Here is a 23736-nt window from a genome sequence, read left to right on the forward strand (position 1 = left end):
GCTTATTTTGCTGTCCCTAAAATATACCGTCCAGTACTGCTGTACCACTATGTAATAAACATTTGATTGTTTTATTATTTTTTATTATCTTTATTTATTGGATAGAGACAGCCAGAAATTGAAAGGGAGGGGAGTGATAGAGAGGCAGAGAAACAGAGAGACACCTGCAGCACTGCTTAACCACTAGTAAAGCTTTCCCCCTACAGGTGAGGACGGGGGCTTGAACCTGGATCCTTGAGCTTTGTAACATGTGCACCCAACCAGGTGCGCCACCACCCGGCCCCACACATGCTTAAATTCAGTCCTGACATCAGCCTGACATCAGCTGTATGCTAATTATGTTCCTCAGCTGTTTTGCTAATCAAGTCCTAGTCTCAAAGCTGCATCACAACAGATGGATAGAAGAGGAAAAACAGGAGTCGGGCGGTAGCGCAGCGGGTTAAGCACAGGTGGCACAAAGCGCAAGCACCGGCGTAAGAATCCCGGTTTGGGCCCCCGGCTCCCCACCTGCAGGGGAGTCGCTTCACAGGCGGTGAAGCAGGTCTGCAGGTGTCTATCTTTCTCTCCCCCTCTCTGTCTTCCCCTCCTCTCTCCATTTCTCTCTGTCCTAGCCAACAACGACGACATCAATAATAACTACTACAATAAAACAAGGACAACAAAAGGGAATAAATATTTTTAAATAAATAGCAGAAAGATGAATATGGGATGATCTCACTCTTAGGCAGAAGTTGAAAAACAAGATCAGAAGAGAAAACACAAGTAGCACCTGAACTGGAGTTGGCGTATTGCACCAAAGTAAAAGACTCTGGGGTGGGTGGGTGGGTGGGAGAGAACAGGTCCAAAAGGATGACAGAGGACCCAGTGGGGGTTGTATTGTTATGTGGAAAACTGGGAAATGTTATGCATGTACAAACTATTGTATTTACTGTAAAATGTAAAACATTAATTCCCCAATAAAAAAATTTTTTTTTAAAATTTAAATAAATACTACATATCTATAGCCATACCACCCTGAACCAGCCCGATGTTGTAAGCTAAAAATTAATTAATTAAAATGTCCTTGTTTCAGAGCTGGTTGTAGGAATGAAAAGCCTACTAATTGAAGGACTAGCTTACTCCAACCCACCTTCTTTGTTATAATTTGCTCTTTTTATTTTTCAGAGCACTACTTAGCTCTAGTTTATGGTGGATGGGGGATGGAATCTGGGACTTTAGAGCCTCAGGCCTTTGTCTCTTTGCACAACCATTATACTATCTACCCTGACCTGTAATTTACCTTATAGAGCTGTTGTGAATTCCATTCATTTAAGGTGTACAAATATTTATTCCTTTTGAATATTAAAAGCAGCATTTTCTATACTTGTTATTTTTTCCATTTGTGTAAGTTTTTTTATTTCTGTTAAGTTACAAGATTGTAAGATTACAATGTTCATACACTTACTAACTGGAAAAGATAGCTACACCCTAAGGCAGATTCATTTACGATGGTTACTATAGTCATCTGACAAACACCATCAGGATTCGGGACCCTCCCACCCCCCAAAGTTGGTGGTGACAGTCATCTCCATACCTGCCCTTCAGGTTCTCAAGTTCCCTGTGATGCAACATGCTCCGCATATGTTCGTCCATTTCCTTCAACATTAAAAGAGAACAAGTTAAACTAAAATTGTTGGAGGGAGAAGAGGTGCTTCAATTTACAACAGGAGCAAGATCACTGTATAGAAAATGTTCTCTGGGGTAGGGTAGATAGCATAATGGTTATGCAAAGAGACTCTCATGCCTGAGACTCCAAAGTCCCAGGTTCAATCCCCTGCACCACCATAAGCCAGAGCTGAGAAGTGCTCTGGTTTAAAAAGGGGGGGGGTACGTGGTAGCGCACCTGGTAGAGCACACGTTACAGTGCACAAGGACCCGGGTTCAAGCCCCTGGTCCCCACCTGCAGGGGGAAAGCTTCAGAAGTGGTGAAGCAGGGCTGCAGGTGTCTCTGTCCCTCTCCCTCTTCCTCTCCCCCTTCTTTCCCAATTTCTGGCTGTCTTTATCCAATAAATAAAGATAATAATTTTTTATTTAATTAGCTTTTTCCCCCCTTTCGTTGCCCTTGTTTTATTGTTGTTGTAGTTATTATTGTTGTTATTGGATAAGACAGAGAGAAATGGAGAGGAGGGGAAGACAGAGAGGGGGAGAGAAAGATAGACACCTGCAGACCTGCTTCACCGCCTGTGAAGCGACTCCCCAGCAGGTGGGGACCAGGGGGCTTGAGCCAGGATTCTTGAATCAGTCCTTGTACTTGGCGCCATACACAATTAACCCACTGTGCTACCGCCCAACCCCCAATATATTTTTTTAAAACCTCCTTGTGATTACTTAATTCAACATCGAAATCAATTCATTTGTAGCTGTTTTGACACATTCAGGATGGAAAATTAGTTGAGGTTCAGTTTCAGAATCACATTCAGTAATATGACCACTGCTCTTTTTTTTTAAAGATTTTATTTCTTTATTAATGAGAAAGACAGGGAATAGAGAGAAAAAACCAGACAATACCCTGGTACCTGTGGGTACATGTGCTGCAGGGGATCAAACTCAGGACCTCAAGCTTGAGAATCCAGTGCTTTATCAACTGTGCCACATCTCGGACCACACCACTGTCTTTTTAAAAAGCAAAACAATTGTTCCTCTAGGTTGAAAATTGTCAAGGTTTATACAAACTTTCAACAAATTTTTTAAAAATAATAGTAATCCCTGGGGAGTAGATAGCATAATAGTTATGGAAAGAAATTCCAAAGTCCCAGGTTCAATCCCCTGCACCACCATAAGCCAGAGAAGGGCAGAGCAGTGCTGTGGTATTAAGAAAGAAAGAAAAAAAAATTCCTTGAGACTATTTTCAGATTTACAGGTAACTGAGATGGTGTGAAATGACAGGCAGACACTTGAGAAAACCTATCAGAGTGCCAGGGAATTGTGAGCATTCATGTGATAGCTCATAGTCTTGCCATTTTATTTTATTTTTTAAATATTTATTTATTCTCTTTTGTTGCCTTTGTTGTTTTATTGTTGTAATTGTTATTATTATGATGTCGTCATTGTTGGATAGGACAAAGAAATAGAGAGGAGGGGAAGACAGAAAGGGGAAAGGACGGTGTAAGGATCCCGGTTCGAGCCCCCGGCTCCCCACCTGCAGGGGAGTCGCTTCACAGGCGGTGAAGCAGGTCTGCAGGTGTCTATCTTTCTCTCCCCCTCTCTCTCTGTCTTCCCGTCCTCTCTCCATTTCTCTCTGTCCTATCCAACAACAAAGCAACGTCAACAATGGCAATAATAACCGCAACGAGGCTGCAACAACTAGGGCAACAAAAAAGGGGGAAAAATGGCTTCCAGGAGCGGTGGATTCATGGTGCAGGCACCGAGCCCAGCAATAACCCTGGAGGAGGAAAAAAAAAAAAAAAGAAAGGGGAAAGGAAAGACAAGACACCTACAGACCTGCTTCACCACTTGTGAAGCGACTTCCCTGCAGGTGGGGAGCCAGGGGCTCGAACCAGGATCCTTACACCGCTCCTTCTTATACCAGTCCTTGCGCTTTGCGCCATGTGTACGTAACCCGCTACACTACCGCCCAACTCCCAATCTTGCCATTTTAAATCTTCATGACATTTCTCCTAGTCTGATATAAAACATTTTTACCAGTCCATGCTTTTCCAAGCATCAAAATGAAACTAAATTGGGACCAGGCGGTGGCACACCTGGTTAAGCACACACACTACAGTGCTCAAGGACCCAGGTTCAAGCCCCTGGTCCCCACCTGCAGGGGGAAAGCTTCACGAGTGGTGAAGCAGGGCTGCAGGTGTCTCTCTGTCTCTCTCCATCTCTATCTTCCTTTCCTCTCAATTTCTCTGTCTCTATCCAATAAAAAATAAAGTTTAAAAAAAAAAGGATTAAAAAATTTTTTTTAATTTTTTATTTAAGAAAGGATTAACGAACAAAACCATAATAAAAAATTTTTTTAAAAATGAAACTAAATTAAGAGGTGGTGTAGACCTGGAGGTGGTGCAGAGGATAAGGCATTGGACTCTCAGGCATGAGGTTCTGAATTCAACTCCCAGCTTCACATGTGTCATAGTGAAGCTCTGGTTCTCTCCCTCTTTATTATAAATAAACAAATAAATCTTTAAAAATAATACTAAAGATCTGGAGCTATCTGCATTTAAATTAGCAATCAGTATGCAGTCCTGCTACTTCCAAGATGTAAACTGTTTTAATAACATGAGCCTTCTTACCAACTTCTAGAAGTGCTAAGCTCGATGACATGGGGGTCAGGCAGAGGCACACACGATACACTGCACACAATACTGTGTGCAAGAAAACCTGTCTTTCCCCTGCAGGGGAGAAGCTTCACGAACAGGAAAGCAGTGCTGCACCTCTCGCTCGCTCGCTCACTCACTTCTCCCCACCTTCTAGCTCTATGACAGAAAAAAACAAAAACATCAGTTGTCTTGGTATCTACATGCTCTCCCACCTAAATTCTCTATTTTAGGTTTCACTTAAACTGTTTCATGAATACATCTTTGAAGCTTCCTTCAGATTTTCCTGGTTAGTTTGCTCACAATAATTTTCAGTTTTCTGAATTTCAAATAGCAATCAAGAACATTTTGAAAAAAATCATCTTGGGATTTCAGCAGTAGTATTTTGAAAGCATAGGATAAAGGCAAAAGAAAGGGGAAAAAGTGAAATAAATCACCAAGTCCCTAAAGCCTGAGCAAATTCAGTAGTCTTATTCTTTCTTTAAGCAATACCCCCACCTTGTGGACATCTAGAATATTGTTAATACCACTCCTGTGCTGCCCTTTTCACAATACTAGCGCACTTAATAAATGCTGTACTCAGTGTCAGGCGGTAGCACAGTGGATTAAGTGCACATGGTGCAAAGCACGAGGACCAGCATAAGGATCCTAGTTTAAGCCCCTGGGCTCCCCACATGGGGAGGGGGGATAGTGGTGAAGTACACACAGATGCTTATCTTTCTCTCCCCGTCTTCCCCTCCTCTCTGGATTTCTCTCTGCCCTATCCAACAACAAGGACAGCAATAAAAACAATAATAATAATAACAACAACAACAACGATAAATAACAAGGGCAACAAAATGGAAAAAATGGCCTCCAGGAGCAGTGGATTTGTAGCACAGGCCTGAGGTTCTGAGGTCCCCACGGTAAGCCAGAACTGAGCAAAGCTCTGACTGATCCCTGTGTATCTATCTCTCTCTATCTTTCCTTCTGTATCTCTTTCTCTGACTTAAAAAAAAAAAAAAAAAGCTTTTTCCCCTCCATTTGTAAATTCCACGTCATAAAGCCACTAATTCTTCCTCTCCTCCATTACCTTTTTCGTGCTGTACGAAATGTGGCACAATATGCATTTTCGTTCTCGTACCATAGTGACCGGGTCCAACGCATTCAACTCACACCTGTAACAAGGAAGCAGCAGTGAGTGACTTTTCCCCCAGAGGTCTTCAGCATAGCCAAAACCCAAGTCTGGCATCCACTCTATCTTCACCCAGCCCCTCCCAAGCCTCTTCCTCTTAGTGAATAAAGATCCCAGGTGCCTCAGATAAAGCTCAACTATCTCACCCTCTATCTACCCTCATCAGCAAATTCTGCCAGTCCCACCTTAAAGTGGATCTCAACCTCAGAGGGTGGGGAAACAACTTAGTGGTTATGCAAAATGATTTTTCTAGACTCTGAGTTCCCAGGTTCAGTCCCCAGCACTAGCGCAAACTAGAGCCGGCAAAAATCAATGGCAAAAATCAATGAATTAATGGATAACAAAATAAATAAAAAGTAACCTAAGCAACAAGGGCAACAAAAAGGGAAAATAAATCATTTTTTTTTTAAAAAAGTAACCTAAGATCACACCTGGTTCCTTGAAACATTTAAATTCTAAGTCCTCTGCTCAGAATCTTCAAAAAAAAATCCTCATCTGGCAGAAAATCTAGGGTCCTTTGCCTGGATTTGTCCTTCTGACTACAAGATCTGTTTCTTACTCTGACTTCCACGCCACCCCACTCACCTCTGTTACCCAGGTCCCAGGTCTCACTGCCCCCCTGCTATTCCTCCGTCATACCCATCTTCCCGTGTCCAATCCTGTCTGTAAGGTGTCCTTATGTCTTCTTGGTTAACTCGTCTCCACTATCATCTTTGACCTCCTAGAGAATGCTGTGCATATACTTTCTACCCAGCTTCCGCCTTGGTATTACTCCCTACCACCTTATTCCATTTTATTTGTTTTTGTTTCCTATGTTTTACCAGAACACTGCTTAGCTCTGGTTTACAGTGGTGTGGAGGGTTGAGCCTGGTACCTCAGAGCCTTAGGCATTAGAGTTAGTCTGTATGACCATTATCTCCCCCACTTTTTCTTTTTAATAGCACAGTGGAAGATAGTTTCCATAGATGATCACAGATTGCCTGCCACCCATGCGCTCTCTGGCAAGGTCATTCATTTTCTTAGCACCCATCAAAAGTTGGTCACTTCCCACCTGCAGGGGAGTCGCTTCACAAGCGGCGAAGCAGGTCTGCAGGTGTCTGTCTTTCTCTCCCCCTCTCTGTCTTCCCCTCCTTTCTCCATTTCTCTCTGTCCTATCCATACCAACATTAATAACTAAAACAATAAAAAAAAACAAGGGCAACAAAAAGGGAATAAATAAATAAAATATTTTTTTTTTAAAGTTGGTCACTTTCCTTCCCTCTCCTTTCTCTGTGATAAGCCATATTACTTTTCCTTGTACACATAGCTCTGGGTTCCAACGGGTCTATTTATTTCTTTGCCAAGATCAATTCCTTGGGGAACTTTTTTTTTTTTTTTTGCCTCCAGGGTTATTGCTGGAGCTCGGTGTCTGCACCATGAATTCACTTCTCTGGAGGCCATCTTTTCCTCTTTTGTTGCCCTTGTTGTTTTAGCCTTGTTGTGGTTATTGTTGTTGTTGTTGATGTGATTGTTGGATAAAACAGAGAGAAATATTTCTGAGAGGAGGGGAGACAGAGGGAAAGACAGACACCTGCTGACCTGTTTCACCATCTGTGAAGCGACTCCCCTGCAGGTGGGAAGCTGGAGGCTCGAACAAGGATCCTTACGCTGGTCCTTGCGCTTTGTGCCACGTGAGCTTAACCCGCTGCACTACCACCTGACCCCTGGGGAACTGAAATTTATGTTCTGTTACCTGTGTGAGACATGTGCAAACAATCAGGTTTGAAGCCCAGCTCCCCATCTGCAGGGGGAAGCTTCACAAGTAGTGAAGTCTGTAGCTGTCTTTCTCTCTCCCTCCCCCTCTCAATTTCTCTCTGTCCTGATAAATAGGGAAAAAAAAAAAAAAAAGGAAAAACGGCCTACCAGGAGCAGTGGATTTGTCCTGTCAGCATCAAACCCCCAATGATAACCCTGTTGGCAATTTAAAAAATAATAAAGTAAATCTCAAAATAATACTCTCCAATCTTCTTAAAAAGTATTTATTTATTTATTCCCTTTCGCTGCCCTGGTTGTTTTATTGTTGTATTATTGTTGTCATTTTGTATTCATTTTGTGTTTTTTTTTTAAATGTAACTGATAATATTTAATCAACAAGGGAAACCTAGTATTTGAAAACTAAGTTGAGGGCCAGGTGTTCGTGCACGCAGCTGAGCTTGTTATCACGCTTGCAAACCTAGGGTTATGTCTCCAGTCCCCACCTCCGGGGAGAAGCTTCACCAATGGTAGAGCAGTACTGCAAGCATCTCTCTCTCTTCTCTCCCTCTGCCTCTCACCCTCTAGCAAAAAAGAAAGAAAAGGGAAAAAAATGGCCCCGGTGGACAGAGACATTGTGTAAGCAGTGGCCCAGCAATGACTCTAGAAGGAAAAAAAAAACCTGAATTTGTACATCCTTAGAGTTTACAAATTTACGAGGGAATTTGTAATTCCTTTAAAATGTATTATTTCTATTAGGCTTTGGAAATTAGCCCACAGGCTTCTAAGTGGGAGCTACTGTTCTTTCAAAAGGTCTATTTTTATTTATTTATTTATTTATTTATTCCCTTTTGTTGCCCTTGTTTTTTATTGTTGAAGTTATTATTGTTGTTGTTCTTGATGTTGTCGTTGTTGAATAGGACAGAGAGAAATGGAGAGAGGAGGGGAAGACAGAGAGGGGGAGAGAAAGACAGACACCTGCAGACCTGCTTCACCGCCTGTGAAGCTAACCCCCTGCAGGTGGGGAGCTGGGGGCTCTAACCGGGATCCTTAAGCGGGTCCTTGTGCTTTCAGCCACGTGCAGCCACGTGCACTTAACCCACTGTGCTACTGCCCGGCTCCCAGTCTATTGTTTTTGTTATTGACACTGGGCTTCACACTTGTGCAATTCCACCACTCTGGCAGAGCCTTCCTTTGTTCTTCCTCTCCCAGAGAGGAGAGACAGCCACATTACTGCTCCACCATCCATGAAGCTTCTCCCGCACTACAGCGTCTAGTGCTCCTGTGTCCTGACAAATCTCAGACCTGGGTCCTTGCAAGCCTGGTAAAATGTGTGTTCTGGCAAGTGAGCTATCTCTCCGTCCTCTTTGAAGATCTTAACAATTATTATATAATAAAAAGCAATCTCAAAGTGCTTGAGAGGTTACAACATACAGGTCAAGTAAACAAAAATAAGCAATTCAGTCACTGCTATATCCTCACTTTAGTCACCCCACATACCAATTAAATACACCTACTTCAGAATTTCAAAATGTCTCTGATAACCACTAGATCTATACCTAAGACACTAAAATCAGAATTGTTGTTAAAATTCGGTGGCTCTTGCTGGCCGGGCTAGCTTCACGGCGGATAACAGAGACGCGGAGACAATGGCTGGGCAGGGAAGCTGTATTTCTTTATTCAGGAACAACGATTCATAAACTAAGACAAACTAATCACCAAACAGAACTCTGCTGTCTCTTTGCAGCGGCGCAAGCACTCTCTCTTACTCTGGAACTCAGGAACTCTGCAACTCTGGCACTCTCGAACTCAGGAACCCTCTCCCGGGGTTCCTTGGGGCGGGGCCAAGCGGCCCCTGAAATTAACTGGACTGATCCAATTCTCTTGGCGGGGGAGGGCTAGAACAAACCAATGTAAAGCATACGACACAGAATCATCTAAACAACCGAACAATGGATATATTCCTCAATGGATATGTCCTAATCACTACACTGTCAATACAGTTAGCATTCCTTCAGACAAAAAAAAACAAACTTTTTTTCCATTCAGACTCTCACATTTAGTCAGTAAGTCCCGTGAAATTTTTATTTTCCATTGTTATCAACTCTGATATGATACACCGGCATGGCTTTATAACTATTATTTTAATTTTTATTTATTCTTTATTAATTTAGGATAGAGACAGAGAATTTGAGAGGGATGGGGAAGATAGAGAGGGAGAAAGAGAGACACTTGTAGCACTGCTTCACCACGTAAGAAGTTTCTCTCCAAAGCAACAAAGGCAACAAAAATGGAAAATAAATATTTAAAAAAAAAAAAAAGAAGAAGAAGTTTCTCTCCGCAGGTGAGGACCAGGGGCTTGAACCTGAATCTTGCCTATGATACGCACGCCACCGCTACTGCTGCCGCCGCCACCTCCACATCGCCCTGGCCCCACCCCTTGTAGCTATTGTTCCTTCTCCCAACTACTCACCATTCTAAACTCAAGCAATACATCAGAACAACTCACATCACTGTCTGTCTGTTTTCTTTTTTTTAATATTTATTTAAGATTTTATTTATTTATTTATTTATTTATTAATGAGAAAGATAGGAGGAGAAAGAACCAGACATCACTCTGGCACATGTGCTGCCGGGGACCAAAATCAGGACCTCATGCGTGAGAGTTCAAAGCTTTATCACTGTGCCACCTCCTGGACCACTAATATTTATTTATTTATTTATTTATTCATTCATTCATTCATTCATTCCCTTTTGTTGCCCTTGTTTTATTGTTGGAGTTATTGTTGTTATTGATGTCATCGTTGTTGGATATGACAGAGAAATGGAGAGAGGAGAGGAAGACAGAGGGGGAGAGAAAGATAAGACACCTGCAGACCTGCTTCAACGCCTGTGATGCGACTCTCCTGCAAGTGGGGAGCTGGGGGCTCAAACCAGGATCCTTACGCCAGTCCTCGGCACTTTGCACCACCTGCACTTAACCTGTCTGTTTTCTAAGCAGAGGATGGCTCAGCTTTAGCTTCTAGTGCTGCAAGGGATTGAACCTGGGATCCTTGGTGCCTCTGGCATTGAAATCTGTTGCTTAAACCACTATGCGTTTGCCTGAATCCAGCCAGAGGTTTTGGCTTTATTTTTTTTTAATAAAAGTAACAAGAAACATACCACTGGGAAATAAGAACAGATTGTTGGTAGGAAAACCTCGGCCTTACTATGAAGAAGGGCTGTGTCTTTTCATATACTTCATAACCTTATAATACATGCAGAAATAATTAAGAAATTTGACATCATGAAACCAACTCCGATGGGACCAGGCAGAGGCATTCCCAGTAGTGTGTGCTATCACTGCATCCCCAGACCCTGCGAGCAGGGGGGAAGTTTCATATGCTACTACTCTTTCTCCCGCTGTCTCTCACCTCTACACTCCTCCCCCCGCCCCCCCCCAAAAAAAAATGCTTGGGAGTCAGGCGGTAGAGCAGCGGGTTAAGCGCATGTGGCACAAAGCGCGAGGACTGGCGGAAGGATCCCGGTTCAAGCCCCCAGCTCCCCACCTGCAGGGGAGTCGCTTCACAGGCGGTGAAGCAGGTCTGCAGGTGTCTTTCTCTCCCTCTCTGTCTTCCCCTCCTCTATCCATTTCTCTGTCCTATCCAACAAAGACATCAATAATAACCACAACAATAAAACAAGGACAACAAAAGGGAATAAATAAATATTTTTTAAAAAATTTTTTAATGCTCTGGGAAAGGTGAGGTTGTGCAGGTATTGAGGCACAGTGATAAGCCTGGTAGAAAAAAAGGGGGGTTCCTGGTAGTGGTGCACCAACTTGAGCACACACAATACTATGTAAAAGGACCTGGGTCCAAACCCCTGCTCCCCACCTGCAGGAGGGACACTTCACAAATGATGAAGCAGGTCCGCAAGTGTCTTTTTCACTTTCTATCTCTCCTCCCCTCTCAATTTCTCTCTATCCTCTCACATAAAAGATAGCAAGAGTGGTCCGGGAGGTGGTACATGGATAAGGTGCTGGACTCTCAAGCATGAGGTTCTGAGTTCCATCCTTGGCAGCACATGTACCAGAGTGATGTCTAATTCTTTTTCTTCCTCTCCTCCTATCCCTCTCATTAATAAATAAATAAAATATTTAAAAAATAGCAAGAAAAAAGGAAAAAACTGTCACTAGGAGTGCTGAATTTGTAGTGCTGGCACCAAGCCCCAGGAATAACTCTGGGGCTGGGCCGCTCAGACTAGGGAGTCGAAAAGTAGCGCAGCGGGTTAAGCACACGTGGCGCAAAGTGCAAGGATCCCTGTTTGAGCCCCCGGCTCCCCACCTGCAGGGGAGTCGCTTCACAAGCGGTGAAGCAGGTCTGCAGGTGTCTCTCTTTCTCTCTCCTCCGTCTTCCCCTCCTCTCTCCATTTCTCTCTGTCCTATCCAACAATTATGACATCAATAACAACAACTACAATAATAAAACAAGGGCAACAAAAGGGAATAAATAAATATTTTTTAAAAACAACTGAGACTAGATGACAATATATTATAAAACACTGAGGGAAAAAGCAGGAGAGAGTATTCTAGCTAAAACCCCTTTTCTGAATTCCAGCTGACTTTCTGGGCCTCCACCTCTCTGACTTTAGAAAGCTAATGGGTATCTGGTGAGCAAAACAAAGCAACGAGGAGACAATGACAAGTGACAAAACCATTCCATGCTGACCCCAAAGCTGCTGAGATAAAGATGTGACCAGCACTTTTGGCAGGGCCACACTTTGTTGAATCTGTCTTTCCCCGGAAATTTTCAAGGGCCCTAGATACGGAAGGAGTGTCAGTAAACTGACCGCAGAAATCAGGAAGTACTTGGAGCCCAAAGCTCCTTCTGGGCAGCTGTTTTATTTGCTGATTCTAAGTTCTGACTGGTGCTCATTTCCTAAGACAAGTGATTGGTGGTTTCCTCCACTCAGTATCTTTGACAGGACATAAGCTCTTAAGTATTTTACTCACCAACATTCCTACTTTTATATTAGCTGCCCTAACACAACACTTCGCATGAGATATGTTTACCAACCACTGTTAATAAGCACAGAGCTACAACAAAGACAGGAAGCTGTGGCTGTGACGACTCAGGAAAAGGCATCTTTGCCTTCACCAGGTAAGAGAAACTGATGGGGCAGACCGTGATCTGATTCCTCAGCTGGAATCAGAGCCAGTGTCAGATCCCAGTGCATTGCACCATTCTGGAATTTAGCAAGCACCATATATCCACAGGGAAAAATAACTGATAGGGCATTCTTTGCCATTTATGGGGCCCGGGTCTGATTTCAGCCTCCACCACAATGAATTGTGTGAATAGTGTGAATTGTGTGAATAGTCTTCTTCATTGCTATGGTTTATTTCCCTCTGTCTGAACAAGTCAGTCTGGAGTAGCGCAGCTCCACAGATGAGTCCCCACCCCCACCCCCTCCACACACACAGCCACCAAGAAAGAGGGAGGAGAGAAAGAGAAGAGGGGAGGACGGATGATGGATTCAGAAAGATGCTGGGATAACACCAACTCTTACAAGGTAATAAAAATACTAGGGGGCGACAACAATAAGAACTACAACAATAAAACAACAAGGGCAACAAAGGGAATAAATAAATAAATATTTTTTAAAAAATTATAAAATATTCTATGAAAAAGGGAGTCGGGCTGTAGCGCAGTGGGTTAAGCGCAGGTGGCGCAAAGCACAAGGACCGGCATAAGGATCCCGGTTCGAGCCCCGGCTCCCCACCTGAAAAGGAATCGCTTCACAGGCGGTGAAGCAGGTCTGCAGGTGTCTATCTTTCACTCCTCCTCTCTGTCTTCCCCTCCTCTCTCCATTTCTCTCTGTCCTATCCAACAATGACAACAACAATAATAACTACAACAATAAAACAACAAGGGCAACAAAGGGAATAAATAAATAAAATAAATATTTAAAAAAATTATAAAAAATACTAGGGGGGGCAGACAGTAGTGCAGCAGGTTAAGCACACATGGCCCAAAGCGCAGGGACCAGCATAAGGACTCGGTTCAAGGCCCCAGTTCCTCAAATGCAGGGAGGTCACTACACAGGCGGTGAAGCAAGTCTAAAGGTGTCTATCTTTCTCTCCCCGTCTTCCTAGTCTCTCTTAGTCCTATCCAACAACAACAGCAATAATAACAAGGGCAATAAAACGGGGGAAATGGCATCCAGGAACAGTGGATTTGGCACCGACCCCAGCAATAACCCTGGAGGCAAAAACAAGCAAACAACAAAAAAAAAACCACTAAACTAAAAGGAGTGGCCAGGTGGTGGTACAACCAGTTGAGCGCACACATTACCCGTACAAGAATCCTAGTTCAAGCCCCCTAGTTCCCCACCTGCAGGGGGGCAAGCTTCATGAGCTGTGAAGCAGTGCTACAAGTGTCTTTTCCTCCCTATCTCCTGCTCCCCATTTATCTCTGTTCTATCAAGGAAAAAAAGAAAAGAAGAGAGCAGGGTAGATGGCACAATGGTTATGCAAAAGATTCTCCTGCCTGAGGCCCCAAAGTCCCAGGTTCAATCCCCAGCACTACCATAAACCAGAGCTGAGCAGTGCTCTGGTTAAAGAAAAGAAAAAGGAAGGGAGAAAGGGAGAGGAAAGAAAATGAAATGAAAAAAAATGAAATGAAAGAAAATGAAAAAAAAAAAAAAAAGGGGAGTCAGGTGGTGGCGCAGCAGGTTAAGCACAGGTGGTACAAAGCACAAGAACTGGCATGAGATCCCGGTTCCAGCCCCCGGCTCCCCACCTGCAGGGGAGTCGCTTCACAGGCGGTGAAGCAGGTCTGCAGGTGTCTGTCTTTCTCTCCCCCTCTCTGTCTTCCTCTCCTCTCTCCATTTCTCTCTGTCCTATCCAACAAAAACAACAATAACTACAACAACAAAACAAGGGCAACAAAAGGAAATAAATATTTATAAAAAAAAAAATAAAAAAAAAGGGGGCAGCCAGGAACAATGGATTCACTGTTCAGGCACTGAGCCCCATCAATAATCCTTGTAGCAATAAAATCAATAACAACAACTATAAAACAACAATGGCAACAAAAGGGAAAAAAATAGCCTCCAGGAGCAGTGGATTCGTGCTGCAGACATCAAGCCCCAGCAATAACCCTGGAGGCAAGATAAATAAATTAAAAAGACAGATGGGGCTGGTTAGTGGAACACCTGGTTAAGTGCACATGTTACCAGATGCAGGGACTTGGGCTCAAGCTCCCAATCTCCACCTACACGGAGGAAAGCTTCACAAGAGAAGTAGTACTGCAGGTATCTCTCTACCTATCTCCCCTTTCCTTCCTGATTTCTGTCTCCATATATATATATGATCTTTATTTATTAGACAGATGGCCAAAAATTGAGAGGAAGGGGGAGATGAGAGGGAGAGGAGAGAGAGAGAGAGAGACATCTGCTGCTTCACCACTTGCAAAGCTTTCCCCCTGCAGGTGGAGACGGGGGGGTTGGGTTTGAACCTGGGTCCCTACACATTGTAAAATGTGTCCTCAACCAGGTGCACCACCACCCAACCCTACTATCTCTATCCTCTATCCACTAAAATAAATTTGTGAGAGAGAGAGTGGGAGGGAGAGAAGGAAGGAGAGAGGGAGAGAAAGGCGTGCAACATAAGGCAAAACAGTACAGTATCTAAGTGAACTATTTTACCAGCCCCCATAAAAATCACACACAGGGAGTCAGGCAGTAGCACAGCCGGTTAAGTGCAGGTGGTGCAAAGTGCAAAGACCAGCATAAGGATCCTGGTTCCAGCCTCTGGCTCCCCACCTGCAGGGAGTTGGTTCACAATCAGTGAAGCAGGTCTGCAGGTATCTGTTTTTCTCTCCCCCCCCCCTTCCCATCCTCTCTCCATTTCTCTGTCCTATCCAACAACAGCATCCATAACCACAACAATGTTAAACAAGGGCAACAAAAAAAAAAGGAAAATAAACAAATATACAAAAAAAATTACACACATACATATATATGAACATCCGATCTGGGCTTTTGAAAGTGATGTAAGACATGGAAGCATTTTTAAAGACTATTTTTATATTTGTTATTTACTTATTAATTGGATAGAGACAGAAATTGAAAGGGAAAGGGCAGATAGTGACAGAGACACAGACACACTTACACTAGCAGCACAGTCTCACTGCTGAAGTCTTCTTCTTGCAGATGGGGACAGGGGCTGGGATCCTATGCATATTAATGTATATGCTCCACCTAGCCCCCAAGGAATTTTTTTTAACCCCATAGGGATGTCCCTTGTCCCTTAGTGCTATAAGACGTCTACCATCTCTCATCTTCATTCATTAAAGTCAGGGTTACCCTCCCAATTATTTCCAAGTTAAAAAAGAAAGTAGCCCCACAAATTTCTTTTAATTTATTTCTTTATTGGGGAATTAATGTTTTACATTCAACAGTAAATACAATAGTTTGTACATGCATAACATTCCCATTTAACAATACAACCCCCACTATGTCATTTATCATCCTTCATGGACCTGTATTCTCCCCACCCACCCACCCCAGTCTTTTACTTGGGGGCAATATGCCAATTCCATTTCAGGTTCTACTTGTGTTTTCTTTTCTGATCTGGTTTTTCAACTTCTGCCTGAGAGTGAGATCATCCCATATTCATCCTTCTGTTTCTGACTTATTTCACTCAACATGATTTTTTCAAGGTCCATCCAAGATCGGCTGAAAACGGTGAAGTCACCATTTTTTACAGCTGAGTAGTATTCCATTGTGTATATAGACCACAACTTGCTCAGCCACTCATCTGTTGTTGGACACCTGGGTTGCTTCCAGGTTTTGGCTATTACAAATTGTGCTGCCAACAACATATGTGTACACAGATCTTTGTGGAGGGATATGCTGTGTTCCTTAGGATATATCCCCAGGAGAGGAATTGCAGGATCATAGGGTAGGTCCATTTCTAGCCTTCTGAGAGTTCTCCAGACTGTTCTCCACAGAGGTTGGACCAATTGACATTCCCACCAGCAGTGTAGGAGGGTTCCTTTGACCCCACACCCTCTCCAGCATTTGCTGCTGTTACCTTTTCTGATGTCTGACATTCTCACAGGAGTGAAGTGATATCTCATTGTTGTCTTGATTTGCATTTCTCTGACAGAGACTTGGAGCAGTTTTTCATGTGTTTCTCGGCCTTTTGGATCTCTTCTGTGGTGAATATTCTGTCCAAGTCCTCCCCCCATTTTTGGATGGGGTTATTTGTTGTCTTGTTGTTGAGTCTGGCAAGCTCTTTATATATGTTGGTTATTAAACTCTTATCTGATGTATGACATGTAAAGATCTTCTCCCATTCTGTGAGGGGTGTCTTGGTTTGGGTAGTGGTTTCTTTTGCTGTGAAGAAGCTTTTTAATTTGATGTAGTCCCATAGGTTTATACTTGCCTTAGTCTTCTTTGTAACTGGATTCATTTCATTGAAAATATCTTTTAAAATTTAAAAGAGTTCTGCCAATATTTTCCTCTAAGTAGTTGATAGTTTGTGGTCTAACATCCAAATCCTTGATCCACTTGGAATTACTTTTGTATTTGGTGAAATACAGTGATTCAGTTTCATTCTTCTGCATGTTTCAACCCATTGTTTCCAACACCATTTGTTGAAGAGACTCTGCTTTCCCCATGTAATAGTCTGGGCCCCTTTGTCAAAGATTAGATGTCCATAGGTGTAGGGCCTCATTTCTGGGCTCTCAATTCTATTCCACTGGTCAGTGTGTCTATTCATGTTCCAGTACCAAGCAGTTTTGATGACAATGGCCCTATAATACAGTTTGAGATCTGGGAGTGTGATGCCTCCGGTTCTGTTCTTTTTTCTCATGACTGTTTTGGCAATTCTAGGTCTTTTCTGGTTCCAGATAAACATTTGTAGCATTTTTTCTATTCTCCTAAAAAATGTACTTGGGATCTTGATGGGGATAGCATTAAATTTGTAGATGGCTCTGGGTAATATATTCATTTTGATGATGTTAATTCTTCCAACCCATGAACATGGAATATCTTTCCACTTCTTTGTGTCTTTTTCAATTTCTTTGAGTAGTGACTCATAATTTTCAGTATACAAGTCTTTCACTTCTTTGGTTAGGTTTACTCCTAGATATTTTATTGTTTTTGTTGCTATAGTAAAAGGAATTGATTTCTGGATTTCAATTTCTTCTAACTTAGTGTTTGCATAGAGGAATGCCACTGACTTTGGAATGTTATTTTTTGTAGCCTGACACCTTACTGTATTGCCTGATGATTTCCAAAAGCTTCTTGCTGGATTCCTTAGGTTTTTCCATGTATACTATCATGTCATCTGCAAATAAGGACAGTTTGACTTCTTCTCTTCCAATCTGTATCCCTTGAATTCCTTGCTCCTGCCTGATTGCTATGGCAAGAACTTCCAACACTATGTTGAATAGTAATGGTGATAGTGGGCAGCCCTGTCTAGTACCTGATCTGAATGGAAATGCTTCCAGTTTTTCACCATTGAGTATGATGTTGGCTGTAGGTTTGCTATATATAGACTCCACTATCTTGAGGAATTTTCTATCTATTCCCATTTTTTGTAGTATTTTGATCATAAAGGGATGTTGTATTTTGTCAAAGGCTTTCTCTGCATCTACTGATATGACCATGTGGTTTTTGGTCTTGCTTTTGTTGATGTGGTGGATCACATTGATTGATTTACGTATATTAAACCAACCTTGCATGCCTGGGATAAACCCCACTTGGTCATGAGCCCCACAAATTTCTAAACTGCCTTGGGCTGACCCCACATTCACTGAAAACCACTACAGACAGGTTGTATTTGAAGCCTGTTGAGTCTGGCTAACTGTGTGATCTTGGGCAAGCAATTCAGACTTTCTGTGATTCAGTCTCCATGTTTGTTTGTTTGTTTTCACCAGAGCACTGCTCAGCTCTGGCTTACAGTGGTACGGGGGATTGAACCTGGGACTTTAGAGCCTCAGGCATGAGAGTCTCTTTGCATAACCACTATGCTGTCTCCCCCACCCAGTCTCCATGTTTATACAATAAAAATATCAGTATCAGGTAGTCGGGAGTCTGGTGGTAGGGCGGCGGGTTAAGCACATGGTGCAAAGCACAAGGACTGGTGTAAGGATCTCTTCACAGGCAGTGAAGCAGGTCTGCAGGTGTCTATCTTTCTCTCCCCCTCTGTCTTCCCCTCTTCTCTCCATTTCTCTCTGTCGTATCTAATAATGACATTAATATCAATAACAACAATAACTACAACAATAAAAAACAAGGGCAACAAAAGGGAATATACATATATATACCAGTATCACTGACATAAGACTGTGATGAGGACTGAAAATTTATAAATGGGTAGTGGTGCACCTGGTTGAGCACACACACTATATTGCACAAGTACCCAGGTTTAAGCCCCCAGTCTCTACCAGGGGAAACTTCACAAGCAGTGAAACAGTGCTACTAAAGGTGTGTGTCTCTCTGCCCCTCTCTCTCTCCCTATCTCCATCTCTCCCTCTTTCCCCACACCCCTGCTTCCCTCCCAATTTCTCTGTCTCCATTTTATTTATTATTTTTTTATTTACTTTTTTTTTTTACCAGAACACTGCTCAGCTCTGGCTTATGGTGCTGTAGGGGCTAGAACCTGGGACTATGGAGCCTCAGGCATGACAGTCTCTTTGCATAACCATTATGCTATCTACCCCTGCCCTCTCTGTCTCTATCTAAATAAAGCAAGCAAACATATAATTTAAAAAAAAAATTATATATATATATATATATATATATATATAGCATTTTAGATGAGGTGAGGCTGAATAACATAATGGTTCTCATGCCTGATGCTCCAAAGTCCCAGGTTCAATTCCCTGCACCACTATAAGCCAGAGCTGAGTAGTGCTCTGGTTTAAAAAAAAAAAAAAAAAAAGCATTTTAGACTAAACAGATACTACTATACCTGTGTTCTAGTTAGTATGAGTATTGCTTTTAATTTAACAAGAAACATTTTTCTAAACTTGGGAAGACTTAAGACGTATAAGAAGCAATACTTCATAATGATTCTAGTAAAGAACTTTTCTGAAACTCCAGAAAACACAAGACCTGAATTCGACATATTTTGAGCTTTCAAAATGGCTTATTATACAAGTAGGGGGAGGGAGTAGCACAGTGGTATATGCAACAGACTTTAATGCCTGCCACCACGCACTGAGTTCACCACCTGAACCCACTAATCAAACTCAGCGTCACTAGTAAGGGAAAACTAGAAAACTTAGTTTAGTCTCAAAGTCAACCCAAATAAGTATTTAGCTCTACCTTGTAGTAAGCAATAGTAAACTAAAAGTTATTGCCAGGAATTAATCAAATTTGTTTCTTCAATAAAGAAATGAATCTATATATTATCTTCTACTGACTCATCTACAATGAAACTGACGGTCACAGCTTAGGGGCCTGACATGTGGTGGCACATTTATTTGAGTACATATGCTCAACATCCGGGTTCCCACCAGCAGGGGGAAAGCTTCACAGCTGATGAAGCAGTGCTACAGGTGTCTCTTTCTATTTCCCTCTTCCTGTCCCTAATCAATAAAGAAATAAAGATGAGAGAATGTGATAGAAAAGGTAACCATTAAGGGGGCTGGGTGGTGGTGTACATGGTTGAAAGCACATGCTACAAATGCACAAGGAGCCAGGTTCAAGCCCCAGGTCTCCACCTGCAGAGGGAAAGCTTCACAAGTGAGGCAGGGCTGCAGGTGTCTCTCTGTTCAGTGGTCCAAGGTTCAAACCCCAGCCAAGCACAAGCAGAGCTGAATGGTTCTCTGGTTAAAAAAGAAAGAATAGTGAGTCAGGCGGTAGCACAGCGGGTTAAGCGCAGGTGGAGCAAAGCGCAAAGACGGGCATAAGGATCCCGTTCAAGCCCCTGGCTCCCCACGTGCCAGGGAGTCGCTTCACAGGCGGTGAAGCGGGTCTTCAGGTTGCAGGTGTCTATCTTTCTCTCCCCTTCTCGTCTTCCCCTCCTCTCTCCATTTCTCTCTGTCCTATCCAACAACGACGACAATAAAACTAGGGCAACAAAAGGGAATAGTTTAAAAAAAAGAAATAATATAGATGAATTACTTGTAGTGATACTGGATTGTTTGTTCAAGAAAGTATCTCTTTTGAGAACCATTCACAAAGTATTTATAAGTAAAATTTCAGGAATTAAAGCAAAATATTAAAACTCTAAAATCTGAGTTATCCACAAAGCGCGAGGACCAGCATAAGGATCCCGGTTCGAGCCCCTGCTCCCCACCTACCGGGGGTCCCTTCATAATCAGTGAAGCAGGTCCGCAGGTGTCTATCTTTCTGTCTTCCCCTCCTCTCTCGATTTCTCTGTCCCATCCAACGACAACAATAACAACAACAATAAAGAACAAGGACAACAAAAGGGGAAAAATAGCCTTTTGGAGCAGTGGGTTCCTAGTGCAAGTACTGAGCCCCAGCAATAACTCTGGAGGCAAAAAAAAAAATCTGAGTGATCAAGTGTCTTCAAGACCACCCATTAGCAGCCAGGCTTGCTTTCTCAACTGCACAGACTTCTCAAAGACTGGGCTCCCACCACCAAAAAAAAAAAAAAAAAAAAAGTAAAGCCTAACTGAATTTATATATTATTTTTGACTGACTCATCTACAGCGAAGCTTAAGATCACAACTTAGGGAGGTCAGGCAGCGCAGCGTGTTAAGTGCACATGGCATGAAGTGCAAGGACCAGCTTAAGGATCCCAGTTTGAACCCCGGATTCCCCACCTGCAGGAGGGTTGCTTCACAAGCGGTGAAGCAGGTCTGCAGGTGTCTATCTATCTCTCTCCCTCCTCTCTACATTTCTCTGTTCTTTCCAACAACGACATCAATAACAATAATAATAATAACAACGATAAACAACAAGGGCAACAAAAGGGAAAAATAGCCTCCAGGAGCAGTGGATTCTCAGTGCAGGCACTGAGCCTCAGTGATAACCTTGGAGGGGGGAAAAAAATCACAGTTTAGGGGCCCAACAAGTGGCACATTTATTTGAGTACATATACTCAAAGCCCCATTTCCCACCTGTAGGGGAAAAGCTTCATTAAGTAGTGAAGCAGTGCTACATGTATCTCTATTTCCCTCTAAATTTCCGTCACTATCCAATTAAAGAAATAAATGACATAACAGGGCTTAACACAAACAATAGTGTGGCGGGGTGGTGGTGCACCTGGTTGAGGGCACCATGTTACAGTGCTCAAGGATCCGGATTCGATCCCCTAGTCCCCACCTACCAGGGGAAAGCTTTGCAAGTGGTGAAGCAGTGCTGCAGGTGTCTATCTCTATTTCCCCATACCCTCTCGATTTCTGGCTGTCTCTATCCAATAAAAATAATAAAAAAATAAAAAATAAATAACACAAAAATGGGCTGGATGGTAGTGCACCTGCTTGAGTGCAGGTGTTACAAAGCACAAGGACGCAGGTTCAAGCCCTCAGACTCCACGTGCAGGGAGAACACTTTACAAGTGGTTAAGTACTGATTCAGGTGCCTCTCTGCCTCTCTCCCTATCTCCCCTGCCACTAAATTTCTGGCTGTCTCTATCCAGTAAATAAAAATAATGAAAATAAAAACTAAAAAAGACTCCCATGAGCATGGCCAGGGAGGTGGCACAGTGACTAGAGTTCTAGACTTAAAAGCATGAGGTCTCAAGGAGTCGGGTAGTAGTGCTACGAGTTAAGCGCAGGTGGCGAGAAGCTCAAGGACCGGCGTAAGGATCCCGGTTCGAGCCCCCGGCTCCCCATGTACAGGGGAGTCGCTTCACAGGCGGTGAAGCAGGTCTACAGGTGTCTTTCTCTCCCCTCCTGTCTTCCCCTCCTCTCTCCATTTCTCTCTGTCCTATCTAACAACGACGGCATCAATAACAACAATAATAACTACAACAAGGGAGTCGGGCTGTAGCGCAGTGGGTTAAGCACACGTGGCATGAAGCGCAAGGACCAGCATAAGGATCCCGGTTCGAGCCCCTGGCTCCCCACCTGCAGGGGAGTCGCTTCACAGGCGGTGAAGCAGGTCTGCAGGTGTCTATCTTTATCTCCCCCTCTGTCTTCCCTCCTCTCTCCATTTCTCTCTGTCCTATCCAACAACCACCATATCAAGAACAACAACAATAATAACTATAACAATAAAGCAACAAGGGCAACAAAAGGAAATAAATATTAAAAAATACTACAACAAAAAACAAGGGCAACAAAAGGGAAAATAAATAAAAAAATGTTTTAAAAAAAGTATGAGGTCTCGATTTCAATCTAACTTCTCGCTCATGTCAATAAAGATACAAATAAAATAAATAAATGTATATACATGTTTATAAATAGATACATCTTTTCCCCATGAGCTTCAGAACAGTAACATTTCAAGAGCTCAACAGTTACTTTCACTTGTATAAAGTTGATATAAACCATGCTGGTGGGTAAAGAACGGATTTGCGAGGGAAAACAAAACAAAACAAAACAAAAAAACGAATTTCCCTTCGCTGGATGGCAGTCCCCAAATGCTGAGTTATGGAAATCTCAAACTTCCCGACAAATTGGCTTGATCTGACTCTCTCAAAGATGATTCCATTGAGCGCACTGAAGGGAGAAAGACTGGGGTGCAAAGCCTTTCTACTTCTTAATTATGCACCCAGATTAGAGCGAAATATTCAACTGACAGATAACCGCTCCATAAATAGCAGCCGTTATTAAGACGCATCCTCAACCCGGCAGAAGACCCAAGGAGGAAAAGAGACCGGCGGTTGTCAGTCATCAGAGGCCCGAAGGGACCCGTGTCCTGCAACCTGGAGGCCTTGAAGTACCGGGGTTCGTGGGCACCTGGAGCACCGGGTGCAGGAGGCCTTCCCGCCCCCAAAGGTCAAGCTCTGCAGCCACGTTTCCTGCAGGAGCTGCGGGCAGAGCCGGGACGCCCCCGCGGGAATCTGTACCCCGCAGCCAGAAGCACCGCCTGCCCGTAGACCCCAGCGGGCTCGCGGAGCCGGGACTACAGGGCACGCCGCACCCCCGCCCGCAGCAGCGGAGCCCCGGCCGCGTCCCGCAGCCCCAAGCCCCCGGAAGGACAGACCACCAGGACCTGCCGGCTCCGGGACGCCCCCGCACAGCCCGGCCCTTCGGTACTCACACTCACAGCCGTCCCCTTTTACTCCATCAGGCCCCCGAAGCCCCGGCGAGGAGCACCCTAAACCCCTGATGACTCCTCCCCACCCCCAACTTTGGGGTCCGGCGGCCCGCTCCGGACCCGCTCCCCGCCGGGCACAGCCACCTCCGCCGCCGCCGCCGCCGCCTCCCCCAGCGCGCAGACGCACAACCCTGCGGTCGTGCTCCTCCGCCTGCCCCCTTTACGACACGCCCCTTTCAATAATCCAGCTTTATTTGAACACCTGGTGGTGAACAACGGACATAGAGTTTTGCCCTAAAGTTAAGACTAGTGCGGTGGACACTGCAGTGACCGGCTTCCTTGGCATCCTTGTCGTTC

The 23736-nt window shown here is 43.6% G+C and overlaps 1 protein-coding gene across 2 annotated transcripts in view; it reads right to left on the bottom strand.

Moving 5' to 3' along the window:
- ZNF106 (zinc finger protein 106) overlaps positions 1-23529 on the bottom strand; it is an 80208-nt gene extending 56679 nt beyond the window's left edge. Inside the window, exons 1-3 of one of the 2 annotated variants that reach the window (XM_007533560.3) lie at positions 23383-23528; positions 5371-5455; positions 1574-1635 (exon numbers count right to left, since the gene is read on the bottom strand). In XM_007533560.3, the coding sequence (XP_007533622.1) occupies positions 1574-1635; positions 5371-5424 (116 nt within the window). In that variant the 5' untranslated portion in view covers positions 5425-5455; positions 23383-23528. Of the gene's footprint in view, positions 1-1573; positions 1636-5370; positions 5456-23382 lie in introns of both variants that reach the window. The other variant, XM_060174464.1, reaches the window with a different exon arrangement.
- Between the last annotated feature and the right edge of the window lie 207 nt (positions 23530-23736).

Source organism: Erinaceus europaeus, chromosome 16, assembly GCF_950295315.1.
Source record: "Erinaceus europaeus chromosome 16, mEriEur2.1, whole genome shotgun sequence".
Taxonomy (NCBI): Eukaryota; Metazoa; Chordata; class Mammalia; order Eulipotyphla; family Erinaceidae; genus Erinaceus; species Erinaceus europaeus.